Here is a 14,823-nt window from a genome sequence, read left to right on the forward strand (position 1 = left end):
CAAGGGGCCACTGGCAAGGCATAAAATGGAGTATTTTTATTTATTTATTTTCATTGAAGCCTAACTGTCAAATTGGCTTTAATATATGATGCAGTTTAATGTGGCAGCTCAGTCAGTTTAAGACAAACACTGCCTCCCTACACATGATTTATTTGCATCTGAGAAGAAGCTGTTATTTTGAAACCAAACAAACTACGGAATTATTTAGCACAAATGATGCAGAGTCTGGATCAGGCTGTGGCTTCACTATCACCTAAACCACACGGTCGCTTCATGGTGCATCTTTTAGTTGCAGCACTTTGCTAAGACTCAGTTCTCTACAGACTGTGACAGGGAAGGTGGCACACTTTCACCCGAGTACCTGGACAGAGAGTCTGCTATTGGTGTTGAGCACTTTGGACTGTGCTTCAGAGAACACCTTCTCAAGCCTCTGCTCCATCATTTGAGAAAACCGACAGGAGCGCGGATCATCGCCCGCTCCCACAAACTGCAGAACTGGAGGACGAAAATGGAATGAGCTGAAGAATCTGTACACTGAGGTAAAAGGTTTACAGGTTTTATACATTTTTTTTTTTAAATTCACAACATGCAATATTGTCCTTTCTTCTTCTGATGTGCAACCCAATTGTATTTTTCTTCTTCTCTACTGAAGGAGCTCTGATACACAAAAACAGCAGGAACAAATAAAAGTAAGTCTCAAGCTAATCCCCGACTTATTTTTTCTTTCATCCTGACCTGTTTTCAGTTGGAAGCCAGTGGCTGGGCTTGGTCTCCACGATGCCACTGGGAGGGGCAAGGCTGTGACCATGGGAAGATACTGTCGCAGGTCTGCAATCAGCTTATCGCGACCGTAGGAGTCCAAACCATCCAGCACTACGGAGGGGGAGTAAACCAAGTCCCCTCCAGTCACATGATAAGCCACCGTCATGTTAGGAGAGCCGAATACAGTCTCCAGCTGAAACAAAAATTAAGTGTGTTTGAACAGCAATAGGTTGTATTTTCCACGTTTTTAATCACAACATACATTCAGATGCAGTACATTTCTCTAGGTTTCTGGCTAATAAACGTTAGAAAATGATTGCAAGTCTTATAAAAACAATGAAATTCAGTGACACTGCAGTTCAACCCATATAAAGGGGATACCTGCCTCCATGACTAAATCTTGAGTGACATAGTTTTGTACTGTAATGCTGCACTTTGCTTTGACTACTTCTAACTTACAGTAATTCTTGTGCTACTCTGCTATGAAGAGACATTTCTTATCTGGCTTTGCTAATTAATCTGTCACAGTACAGCACTGCTCAGAAGCCACTTATCACTATAAACAGACAACTGCATATGAATGTAGAATCTGTAGGAAAGGGACAACATTTTAGGAGTGTTCCATTTCTAGTCTGAGAGGAATTCACTAATCATATTTGAGCTGTCGATGTAGAGAGCTAAAAGAGACAGGCGTCGTTCCTCCACTTTAACTCCACTGTTGCATCAGAACTTGCTAATTTGACCATAAATGAAAGGGGAAATTTTAGCTTTGATATCATAGGTTTCCTGGGAAGCCCTGAAATGTTTTCCAATGCCCCCATGGCACTTTGACTAAACACAAACAGTCATCAAGAGAAGTTTGTGTTAAGTCACTGATCTTTATAATCAAAATTGGACCACACATGTTCTTGATGACTGGATCACCCAGTGACATGTTAAAGATGAGGGGCTCTGTTTAAACAGTCAAGTCAGTGTCAAGTCTACTCAGCAAACGATGCACAATCTGGGAGTCAAGCACACGGTGCAAAGGGGTTGTAATAGACTCGACTGAGTCTTTTTGAGAGAGCTGTTTATTTAGCTTAATGGTCATTTTCGAGGTGATAAAAGACAGATAAAATATCAGGAACACCTCTTGGTATGGCTCAATAGCACAACAAATTACTGGCCTCAAAATGACAAAAAAACAATAAATGAACACCTTTGCAAATTCAATAAAACCATTATAATTCTCATCAAGAGATGATTTATTGCAGGACTGCTGTAACGTAATTGTGTTATCAAGGTATACATAATAAATTAGAAAGTAAGTGCATGCTTTTCATCTAATATTTCATTTGATGGCAGCATGGTGTGGTCAGCACTGTCACCTCACAGTAAGAAAGTTGTCAGTTTGAGTCCCAGCTCCATCACAGGATCTTTCTGTGTGGAGTCTCCATGTTCTCCCTGTTCCTGTGTGGGTTCTCTCTGGTACTCCAGCTTCCTCCCACAGTCCAAAGACATCAAGAGGGGACGAGGCTGATTGATACTCTAAATTGACCGTAGGTGTGACTGTGAGTGTGAATGGTTGTCTGTCTATATGTGTTGGCCCTGTGGTGGACTGCTGACCTGTCCAGGGTGAACCCTGCGTCGCATCTAAAGGCTGCTGGGATAGGCTCCAGCCCCGCTGCAACCCGAACAGGATAAGCAGAAGAAAATGGATGTATGGATGGATTTTATTTGATATTTAGGACACATAGAACACAGCACTCAGAGAGCCCATACCTTCAATCACCAAGGATCTGATGTGGAAACAGCACATGAACACAGTAGCATCAATTCCAGTATTATCAATGTCACTGTAATAGGAGATCCATCCTGTCTCCAGGAGCTCAGCACGCATCTCTCTTATTGAAGTACTATAGCATCCATCCATCCATCCATTTTCTTCTTCCTGTTAAGGGTCATGGGGGGCTGGAGCCTATCCCAGCAGCTTTCAGGGGAGAGACAGGGTTCACCCTGGGCAGGTCGCCAGTCCATCACAGGACCAACACATAGAGACAGACAACCATTCACACTCACAGTCACACCTACAGTCAATTTAGAGTATCAATCAGCCTCGTCCCCTCTTGATGTCTTTGGACTGTGGGAGGAAGCCGGAGTACCAGAGAGAACCCACACAGGAACAGGGAGAACATGGAGACTCCACACAGAGAGATCCCGTGCCCGAGCCGGGACTCGAACCCAGAATCTTCTTGCTGTGAGGTGCCACTGCACCACCACCGCCTGTGTACTGTAACATGCCTCAGATAATTTCATCAAAATATGCTCACATTTTTCTGGCATAGTGCTATTTATATTGACAAATGATCTTCTGAATCACAGATGGATCAATACATATAATCAGGATGATATCCAGAAGCTGAAACATTCTTCTTTAAACAACTTTACATGGACTCAAAATTCATCTGTGACATATCCAAAACTATAATTAGCTTTATTCTGCCAATGGCCTGGTACAATCTTAAGGATTCACAATTTGATCCAGATGTCCTTCAAATGTTACCCACTTGTTTTTTGCTATATTAATCATCTTTCCACCAAATTTAATTAAAGTCAGTCCAATAGTTTATAGATATCCTGCTAAAGGAGAAGGCATATAACACAGTGTACTGTATTTCATTTATATGGCAGGTAGGCTTCTGAATATATGATGCATGGTGGACAGAAGCAGCAGGTAAACATAGTCATTTCTGAGCTCTGCAACTACAAATGAAGCATAAAAAAGTTTAACTAACTATAAGACATGGTTGCTTCAGCAGCATCAGTGGTCTCAACTACCCAATGAGTATGGAGGTATGGAGATTTGAGGTCGCTGGAGTTCATTCAAACTATTTGCCAAACCAAGTAATCAGAAGGAAATGTGGTTATAAATTGTAACATGTGCTGTGAACTAGGAGGGACTGAAGAGGTTCTGTAGAAGAGAGAGGAGACCGAAGATGAACAATGCATGAACAGGCAGTGACTGTTGAATAAGGTCTTTAGGACAAAGGGGCCTATGTTCCTTCTCATCCCCACAAAGAGGCAGAGGAGTATTACTGTGTTCTCATGTGTATGTCATGACACTTGCAAACATGTATGGGATTGTAAGACTTCTTTTGGTGAACTGAAACCAAAAAAATACAAAACAATGAAAGCTGCTATGAAAGTCGACGTGAGCGTGAACGAGGTGAAACAATTCAGGTTTGTTATCTAAAGCCCTCTGAGCTACTGGCAAAAAAACTGAAAGTCTATGATTTTTGTAGCTGAGAGTCTCCACTCTGCATCCTCACAATTCAGCCTTGTTACAAGCGCTGTGAAAAGAGCCCTTTATTATCACTTCATCCTCTCAGGCTTCACCCAGATGAAGGTGTTATTGAGAGATTGAGTTTCCAGCAAGCCAGAGATTGGCAACACACCTGCTAACTCCATGCCAAAGAGCACAATAGACTGCCAATAGTTTAATCCAACAGTTATTTTGGCATTCAAAAGTTTTCAGTCGCAGAAAACACGATATATAAAACAGTAACGAATACTGTTTAAAATGTCTTTTAAAAGGTTCATTCTCCTGGTTGAATACTGTGTCCCATCATCATTTTAGCATCAGCTCGTTGCTCTCCTCCCAACCATTTATAACCTATAATTAAACACTGAGGCAATTTCCCTTGCCAACAGCTTGCTTCCCATTGGACGACAGAGCAGTGCTACTAAAAGGAGCTCGAGCAAATGGGTGACAGGAGTGCAGCGAGGCAAAGCACCTTAAGAGACTAGAGCGAGAGAGAAAGGCGAACATGTGAGAGCACTGACCTTCACGTAGGCAGGACAAATACGCAGGCCTCGATCTCAATTATTTGATACCACAGTGAGAAACACAAAACGCAGAGACATTTCACTGGATTGCAGATATACACCTTAACACACTCGCACACAAATAGATTCATTTAACACTTGCTCAAAATTGCAACACTCTAAAGTCACTTCAACCCACCGGAGACTAGCGGTAGAGAAAATGTTTCATGGAGGGGAAGGAGGGATCAAACTGCTGCTTTGTTCTTTTTGTCAGAGCGGTGCTGCTGGTTTTTACAGCCAAATTAGATTGGAACCATTTTTTCACAGGTTTAGAGTAAAACGTGTAAACTGATCCAATTACTTCGAATCTCGCTTAGTATGCAAAAGTTCCTGCTAGGTGTTGGAACAGCATGGTTCCTTATGACAGCAATATTTCCAGGGCAAGTACTTTAGTTTATAAAATCCATTTTTCAAAAATATATTTTTATTGAGAAAATGACATGAAATTTGAGACACATGAAATGAAACTTCTTTACAGATATATAAAACAAAAATCAAAAACAAACACAACAAAAGTAGCAAACCCTTCAACATAAAAATGATTAGTTGAAATCTGATGAGAAAAGTAAATGTGATTGCGCTTCGTATCCAGAAAAAAACGGAACTTCCCCATTTATTTGTATCTGTTATTTCTCAAGTCAGTCTTGCCTGGACTAATACGGTGACAAGGCTGATGTACAGCAGCGATGCACGATGTCTCCGCTCCAAACAACTAGCCAACCTTATTCCCTCACAATCTTTTCTCTCCCCACAGTCTCACGCTAACACTCTCATCATCACTGACACCTGCTTGTGTAGCCCCTCGAAGCCAAGAGGTGCTCCTGATGCAAAGTCACATGGAACAGAGGTATTAGAGAGTTTGGCACAGTAGGAGTTAAGACCGGTTACAAAAAAAAGAGTAATCCACAAACACAAAGATCTCCAGTTGGTGCATTGGATCTATTTGAATCAGTTTTGCAATGTGGAAAATGTGGAAAGCCAAATCTGGTGTATCGTCTGCTATGTTAAAAAGATGATTGTTCTTTTTGCTAAATAAATTCCATGAACTCTCGCGTCGCTGCAAATATAAAGAAAACAGAGCAGCAGCAATTCTACAGTCTCGATCTACATATTCTTTTAATGTTGGTACAGCTATTCAAATATTTGACATCATCTGTTGCCATCTGGGACACATTCAGTCAACCCAATTTCTATATTAATCCTCATCTCTTCTCCTGTAGCCTACATGAGGGTCCTTGGTTGAAGTGTCCAATGACTCCGCACGAGTAAAACTGCAGATTTGTGTTGAGAGAATCATTTGAATCTGTTGACAAGAAAATTGACAGATTATTTTTGCTGAGACTGCGCAGCTCCAGAACTAGAAAAAAGGTGGATGTCAATTCTCAGCTTATATTTGAAATGTATTATACACATCAAACGGCACACTGTATGTCAGTTATTACTAAACTCACAGAGTCTGATGTGGTTATAATCCTACAGCACACCGAACCAGAACAAGGTTTGTATGACACTTTTTATTTGTTTACTTATTTTTATTTATGAATTTATTTGAAAATGTATCTGTAATTACTGGGATTCTAACTCTACTTTAGCTGGCAGCAGTGTGTGTATGTGTGGACTTTTGGTTGAATTGAACCTTACAGTTTGTCCTCTGGGTGCGGAGTCTTTTGTGCAGGGGCCAATGCAGCAATCAATCCAAATGTGCACAAAAATAACCAGACTGAGACCTGGTAAAGAGGTGGTCCAAGTCCAGTTCCTGGTGCAGGACAACTCAACTCAGGTGTGGTGCATAGAGTGAGAACATAATCCTAACTGCAACTGCAGTCTGCATCTTTGAGCTGAGCAGCTCCTGCAATCAAATACGCTTTTGCATTTTTGGATGCAACAAAAAAGACCCGCGAACTGTAGCCTTTACGTGGAAGAAAAAAGCTGAAAATATGTGCAAATGAAAAGTTGTCAAAATAAGGATTAGTCCAGAATACAAGATCTTGTATTTTTCATGTCTTACTCCCGTCCCAGATACATCAGACTTAGAAGCCCAGTGAACGCTTTCGCAAGTTTTGAGGTGACACATCTTGTTTCTCTTCTGTGTGAAAAGAAACCAAACCATGGGGAAAAAGCTCCAAGTGGACTAACTCTTATTTGAACTACTGCAGCAAACAAACTATATAAAAACACCCTCAAAAATAAAGTGTGGATTTCACATTTCGCCATCCTTGTATGAGCAGATAATAAAGTCTGTATAAAACCAATGATGCTACTCTTCATTTGCCCATAAAAAAACCCATATTCACAGACAGGGGGACACATTGATTAGTTGAACTAAAATGGGTAATTAATAATCTTGCCTGTGCCTGAGCGGAGCTGTCATTTAGAGCTTTTCGGAGGCCTTGACTTAGTCCTCTGCGTAAATTCTGCCTCTGGATGCTGTCAAGTCGGTTCCTTCTCACGTAAATGGAGACAACTATGAGAGATTGACAGAAAAAAAAAAGGAAAAACAGCATAAAACAAAGAAAAACACAACTTCTGGCATTTTTCTGGAGTGTAATAAAAGTGTTTACCTGTTCTCACCCACATTCTCTCTGTTATGTTGCACTGCTGCGGTGGAGCTTCCGTGGTGGTGGTAAAAGGGGAGATGAAGATGGTGGTGCTCCCTCTGGGAGGACTTGTTCTGGGGATGGGTGGTGTGAACGTTCGCCTGCCAGTTTGAGCCCTGATGGTTATGTTGGTTGTAGTTTTCCTGGGGACTGGTGTAGGCTGTAGTGTGGTGGTCTGCAGGGTTCTGGGGGTGGCTCTTATGGAGGGCGTGGTAGTGTCAGGGATTGCAGTTGTTGTAGTGGTTGAAGCTACAGTTGTGGTGGTAAGCTTCACTGAGGCCGTTGTGGTGACCTGTCGAGGGGTCAGAGGTGATACCTGAGGTGTCCTCTCAGTGGGCCCAACAGAAGGAGTAAATCCAGCTGATTGAGAGGGGGCTGGAATGGCCTCTTTTTCTTTGGGAAATGTAGGCGCAACCATTCTGGATATTCCGACGGTTAAGTCATCCCTCTCCACGGCTGTAAGAACAAAATATGTTGTCACTTCCTTCAAGCGTTCTACGGCAGGGGTCTGACGGGGTGGAAGAGGTGGAAAGGTGGGCGGGGGGGCTTTAATGGACAGAGATAATGATGCTACACTTGGGGATGATGCTGGAGTCTGGATTTTACCAGCTGATGATGACAATGATGAAGCTTCAGAAGACAGCAAAGCGGTGAGGTTCACAGGGAAAGACTGAGAAGCTGTGATACTACCAAACGTCTCTGAAGATGATGAAGAAGAAAAAGAAGATACTTTAACATCAAAATCAGAAGAACTTTGCACTGGATAGTTTGAACGTGAGAGAGCGGTATCAAATGTAGAAGAGTCAACATCTCCCTGAGGGGAGCTGCGCTTGTTGCGCAAGGTGAAAGCGGTGGTTCGTAGAGACATTAGAGAGTTGTTAGGTGGGTATGAGAAGGGAAGAGAACCATCTGAAGCTGATGGAGTGCCTCCGGTGGCAGTCGCAGCAGATCTGAAATGAACTGGGGACAAATTCTGATTCACTTCATTAGATCCTAATTTGCTTTTAATATATGTTAAAGATGCATATGATGGACTGCTGACTATTACTGGATCAGATGAATTTAACTGCTGTCCATCTACTCGTGGTTTTGCGCTATCAAAGCCAGGCCGTGCCTGGTCTGAGGGACGGCTTTGAGAAGGCTCTGGCTTTGTATATGCAGCCATAATTTTAGTGCCGAAGCTGTAAATAGCATTTAATGTCTCTGTGCTACTTTGCCCATTATTGGACGAAGTCGTTGCAGCATGGGAAGCGATGGGTATGGTTGTTTGTCTACCTAAATAAAAATGTGATTTATCACTGCTGGTGATTGGTCCCTGAGAGCGGGCGAAATTGTTTGCTCTCCGTGTTGGGATGATTTCTGACCCAGACGAAGGAGGAGACTGCAGGTAATGGTTTATGAGCATGACGCCGTCTTTACTAGGAAGACTTTTAAGAGTTTGTAAGGAAGCATTAAAAGTTAGCAGAGGAAATGTACTTTTAAAGGAACCTTTATTCAATATCAAAACATCTTTTGTAGTCATGAAAGATGGGAAACTCTCTGACGGGACACCGTTTGTAGATAACGCCCTGATCAGAGTAGATTCTTGTCCATTAAATAAAAGAGGGAATGAGTTAATGTCTGAGCTCGTCTCAGCCTGCCTCTTGGTGTGTGTCCTCTGAACATTTGGGAGTGTTGATATTTTTATGTTAACTGCATTTGTTTGCCCATTGATGGTTGAATATTCAGAGATATTTGTTCTCTGTGACTTTCTATCAGAAGCTTTTTCATCTGTTGACACTACTGTCTTACCAGATTTGTTAGGTGTATAAAATGTGTGTGAAAAAGGAAGCTGAGATCTTGTTTGAGAAGGTCTTTGAGAGGTTTCTGGCTGGTCGGAGATGTGATCCTCACTGTGGGTGCTATCATCAGTGTTGTTTTGGTTCGGGCCATTCCAGGGAAACAAGGGCGATAAGTATGGAGGACGAGTGGTGCGTGAAAGACTTTTGTGGATTGTTTTATAGGTCAAATCTGGCAACTCTGAACTTGAAAGAAATGTCCTGCTGTTAGAAGAAAATATCTTTGGGGTCGTCCATCCTCTGGGCTCCTGAGTTGTGGACCCTGTCACCGTCGCAAATTCCTGCATGCCTTCATTACGTGGTAAAAGAGGTGAATCTGTTGTGGAGGAGATTGTTCCTGTTCTGGTGGTCTGTGCGAGTGAAAGTAAAAAACTGGAGTGAGCTTGAGAGGGAACAGATCTGAGCTCTGCTCCTGCTGTCTCTCCCCGGCTGTAACTTATATTGATGGCAAGAACTCCAGGGCTACTGTGACCTGCTGCCATCAGTAAATCAGCAGGCTTAGATGTATGCTCCGGTGACACCGTGCCAGAGTAGATAGGTGTTATTCTCCTGATTGCACTTTCAGAGAGAGATGTTGTACCTGGTTTGGTCTCAGAGGAAACTGTAAAAAAAGATCCAGAGGTGCTAAATATCATCGCTGATGATGCAGAAAATTTTACAAGATGTGAAAGTAGCGGTGATGTGATTGCATCTCTTTCGTGAACAAAAGTCTGGTTCCCTTCCTCCCTCTTTTTTTCTTTTCTTTCTGCATATGTTATTCCATTCAGCACCTGCTCTGTGACATGACTAGAAAGTGAATAGCCTTTAGGATGGGTAGACAGCAGCACTGATGTGGGATTTCGTGAAGCTTCCGGCTGCCTTTGATCAGTTTGACTTGGTTGATCGGAGAGTAATAAGGTGCCTATTTCACCATTATTGGTCGAATCCGAGTTCATACTTGGATTATGTGTTTGAGTGGCTCCGTGTAAATTCTTTGAAAGAATTTGTCCATTGTTGGAAGTGACATGTGATGAAATACCTTTCACTTTTGTGCTTACATAACTTAAATATCCTCCATTCACACCGTGGATTTCATGTTTATGCCATGGGTCTTCATCACGTTGATGAAAGTGAGATGGGGCAGATGTTGTGCTTTGCGTAGCGGCTGGTAGATTAAGAAGTAAATGTGAGAAGGACAGCGCAGTTGTTGGATTTTCTGTCCAACTCAGAGACTTTACTGCTTCTGTCTGAGGGACGGAGCTGAGCTCTATCCTTTGACCTTGAGAGGAGAAAGCTTTGCTGCTCCCCTGAGTAGAGGATGATGGAGAAAACACAGACAGTACAGATGGTGACACAGAGGAGGATGGAGCTGATGACGACAGTGACGATGAAAATGTAGAAAACAATGAGACAATCCTGTCTCCATGTTTAACAGACACATGAGATGGGTCAGCTGATGGTGGAGATAAAGCCAGGGCAGCTGTGGACATGCTGGAAGTCTGACCTGAGCTCCCAGGGAGCTTTCTATTGGCTCCCGCTGATGGCAATGAGGAGGATATCTTTGAGCCTTGGCTAGAACTGTGTGAAGGCCATTGGGTGGTGTGGGTCTCATCCCTGGTGATAGTTGGTGAGGTTCTACTATGAGCAACACTCACAGGATGTTTGACAGTTCCCGCCATGACAGTTAAGACAGACGAAAAGGCAGGCCGGCCTGATAAACCTTCCCCCTCAGATTCTGAGTCACCATCTGAGTGCACAACAGAGGAAGGCATCTCCTTGGCCAGCGACGTGTCAGCTGATGGATGAGCAGGAGCAGCTGTGACTGTTGGGTCGCTTGGTAAAGAGCCAGAGGCATCATAGGTGTTTCTTTCTGTCAACACAACAGAGAAGTCAGAGATGTCAGCTCAAAACTCAGTTCTCTCAGTTTAGAATTGCATCTTTGAAAAAGCAAAACAACAAAATTCAAGAATTCTCTCTAAAAAGGGTTTACAGACGTAACATCAGCTTGTGTAAAACTCTCTGTAACAGGGGGCAGTACTAAGGAGCGAGATCAGCAAGTGTCCAGGGTTTCTTCAAGTTGCCTGGCCTGACAAACCCCAACAACCACACTGCGAGTGGAAGGAGACTGTGGTCTTCTATTTATTCGATCAAGTCAGCAGATTAGGTTTGTAGTGCAAAGTTACCATTGTGATATATTTGGCTGAAGCAGAAGGAAGTTGACCCTGAAGTTACCTCGCACACCCTCTAATCCTGTAATACACGCCCGTTGTGTTTAGGAATTCAATTTGTTCATAATACAAACAATGTAGATAATCCGGCCATAGATAACTGTGGCTGTTTCACGTCCTAATAAGCCATCAAATCTTCTGTTGTAAATGATAGTCAGCAGCAAACAGTATTTACAGCAAATAATCAAGTCTATATTGAAATTGTAAAGAGTGGATTGAAGATGTGGATTTTTCAAAGATTTGCTGGCCAAATGGAATAAAAACAGCTACAAAATATGAAGCATGGACAATACAGTTCCACTGAAAAACCTTCAAAGGAGTCTGTAATAATTAACATTCAAGAAGGTCATTAGTTACAACTTATAAACCCATTATAAAGGGTGTTATATTACAAAGTGGCTGTAAATGCCAGCTGTCAATTCCCCACAAAAGACAAGAATAAAATGGCGTGCTGATATTCCTATTAACTGTCAGCGTGATAATCTGTGTTCCTATTAATTCAGCCAGCATGTACACAAGAATGACCTTCTCTGAAAAGCAAGATATAAAGGTGCTGTTACACAGGAACACCTTCGTCACTCAAAACATTGAAAAAGTCCACAGACTGCTGATGGTGTTTGACAAACCACTAAAGTTGTGACAAATGCACAACTGACTTTGAAGTACAGTGCTTTCATTGGATACTTATATGATGGTCATTTTAATCTATGTACCAAGGTGAAAATTAATCACACACGCTCACACACACACAGGGTTTTATGGATTCAGTACATCTTTCATGTAGTATCACAAAGCACAGCAAGGGCAGACATTTATGTGTTCCCACAGGAGCGAAGAAAAAACAAAGAGACAGCCTTCAAAGCATAAATAATAGAATTATTCAAGAGATGGTGGACGTTTATGCAAGTAAAGCTCCGATAAAACAGCACAATGGACTCGAAGTGGGATCTGCCTTTGCAGAAATCATGGCTTGGTAAAATCCAGAAGGAGGTGGATTTGCAGTTTCAATGAAAGTAACAATCATGAAGATGCAGGAGGTGATTGGCTAGTGCAGAGTTGTCTCTGTTTTATTCTTGTCCCCTTCTCACCTTTCATTTCGGCTCCAACTTAGGGATTCTTTCATCCACTTACAAAGCTTTGCAGTCCCCCCGCATGTTTCCCTTGCTGAAGTGCAGCCAGATAACACTCACATACAACTCCTGCTAGCTGGAGAGACATGACCTGACTTCAGGCAGACTCTTTCAACAAACTGGATTGCAAAATAACACTGAGCATGTTTGGTTGTTCTGTTTTCCTGTCAGGTATCATACATTTTCCAGCACATACTGGAAGTTATGGAGGCTCTTGAGTCCACGCTTTCTAAATGTCATGCATGGTGGTTAGCCTTAGGCGGTGTAGCCAACACTGTAGTGCAATCTAAAAATATTTTTTTGTTTCTATATTTTTGGACTGTTAAATCCAAGCAATGATAGGAGAACCAGTCGCTGCCCCAAATCAACTCAAACGTACGACTACATGTCACCAAGAGAACTGACATAATGCTTTTCATAATGTATTTTCACATTAATAAAACAATGTTTTTTATTAACAGCCAGCACTCATTCCTTAAAGACATGCTAGATGCGTGAAAGCACTTGATTCCCGTTGTAAACAAATGATTGATGTGGTAAATGTGATTAGTGAAATTGCTCCTGCAATTTTAAGCCACTTTAAAAGCCGATGATGTAAAACAAAGAGTGAGAAGAGAGGAAATATATTTCTGTATTCATGAAAAGCTTCAAACATAAGAGGATGTGTGACCTGCTTCAAGGCCACAATGATGTCACTCAGTCAATAACCGGCTGATCTGAATGAAAGGGAGGGTCCTGGCCCACCTCCCCCTGCTTAATGGCAACATGAATTGAATTTGTGGGATGGAAGCCAATCCTATTGGAGTTGTGGGCTCCACCTGTGCTTCACCACCTGCTCTGACAGAGCTAAGCATATGGGACAGTTTCAACAATGGGCCGGAAAGGACAAGGTTTGCAGAGAGAGAGAGAATCAAAGAAGAAAAACAGACCTACCACGACTAAGACAAGATAAACAAGCACAGTCGCTTGGTAAAGAGCAGCATAAGAACACCAAAGCAATTGAATCTGAGGTCATTCTGGAAGAAAATTCCAATGAAGTATCTTCAACCCACATGTCTGCAGGGCGTTTTGACAAAACCACTTTATCTTCATGATTCCTTACACTATCAGGCTTCCATCTGGAGAGCATAATAATACACGGTCACATTACTGCAAGTAATATGTCTACTTGCACATTTAAGGAAGGGGTGACAATATAAGGACCGTACAGCTGAAAAAATGAAGCCAGGTAGGTAATAACTGAAAAATTAACAATTTTAATCAGTGATTGGTATTTTTACTTGATAGATATCTAACAAACATTTGCAGCTGATTTCCAAATGTTGACATTTGTTTTATTTTCTGATGATCAGACAAAACCGTTTTTTTTTTTTAAATTGGGGCTGCGCACACGTGAAGCCCAAAACATGCCGTCAGTGATGTTTTTCAAAATAACTGGGTTAGTCGAGGCTTCAGGACACTCGCGCTGCTTTGGACGAGCGGTACGGAGGGATTTGGGGGATTTATTTCATTTTTTTCCAAGTTTGAAAATTGTTCACTATTCACTTCAGTTGTCTGGCCTTTTCCTGTGAAACTCCAGCAGTGGTTTGTGGACTAAAAAAAAACTTGACGCAAACTTCCATCAGCTTGAGAGCAGAAATAGTTCATTTTGGGGTAAACTGCACATTTTCGATGGGACGATCACCTTTTAGAAGGGATCGATTGACACATATGATCTGATCAAAAACACGTGTCTAGGTCTTTATTAGGTTGCGGGATTTCCACCTGTCCCTGAAACAGCGCACACATTGCAGACTTCATTTCCACACCGTTTAGCCCCTCTGCAGCCAGCACTATCTTAGAGTTACCAGGATACAGACATGATGCTGGCAGGGCTCATGCTGCTCCATTAAACACTGCTTCTGCTTTTGCTTTGAGCTGTTTTTGTTCTCCTATGTGCAGAAATTGGTAAACAAGGGAGTATAATTCATAGTGAGGTGGATGGAACCCTGACAGCACAGAGACACATTTTAGAGGCATGATCAATTGTTTCTGAGGAAGTGCTTCAGATGTCCCTGCTATGTTTAGTCTGGTTACGGAAGGCAAAGGAATATACTATTGCTTTGGGCTGTTGTTGTCCAATACAGAGTATGAAGATGATTGCTTTGGAGGGAAGACTCAGAGGTATCCAGGCATCCTGTCTGTCTGTGGAGGGAGGAGGGTGGCGGCAGTGATGCCAGGCACTGCTGAGGTGACGGTAAGGATTGGAGGGAGGATGTCACACACATACACGCACGCACACACACACACACACACATACATACCCGCTGCGATGCTTTTTTTAAAAAAATTCTTCCGAGGTTGCAAACGGCACAGCAGGATGAGACATGCATCAGCAGTCTGGAACACAGCCCAACAAACACTTAACCCTGCAAGCATGCAGAGA

The 14,823-nt window shown here is 42.3% G+C and overlaps 1 protein-coding gene across 5 annotated transcripts in view; it reads right to left on the minus strand.

Annotated features, from left to right (window-relative positions):
* The window catches only part of kiaa1549lb (KIAA1549-like b), a 61,076-nt gene that overhangs the window by 26,659 nt on the left and 19,594 nt on the right, over positions 1-14,823 (minus strand). For 3 of the 5 annotated variants that reach the window (XM_086185377.1, XM_086185372.1, XM_086185363.1), the window contains exons 2-5: positions 7,188-10,910; positions 6,975-7,090; positions 736-955; positions 362-495 (exon numbers count right to left, since the gene is read on the minus strand). In XM_086185377.1, coding sequence (XP_086041503.1) covers positions 362-495; positions 736-955; positions 6,975-7,090; positions 7,188-10,910 — 4,193 coding nt within the window. The remainder of the gene's footprint in view (positions 1-361; positions 496-735; positions 956-6,974; positions 7,091-7,187; positions 10,911-14,823) is intronic. The other 2 variants (XM_086185394.1, XM_086185385.1) reach the window with 1 other exon arrangement.

Source organism: Aulostomus chinensis, chromosome 2 (genome assembly GCF_037954235.1).
Source record: "Aulostomus chinensis isolate RoL2024-O1b breed Wild chromosome 2, RoL_Achi_v1.0, whole genome shotgun sequence".
Lineage (NCBI taxonomy): Eukaryota > Metazoa > Chordata > Actinopteri > Syngnathiformes > Aulostomidae > Aulostomus > Aulostomus chinensis.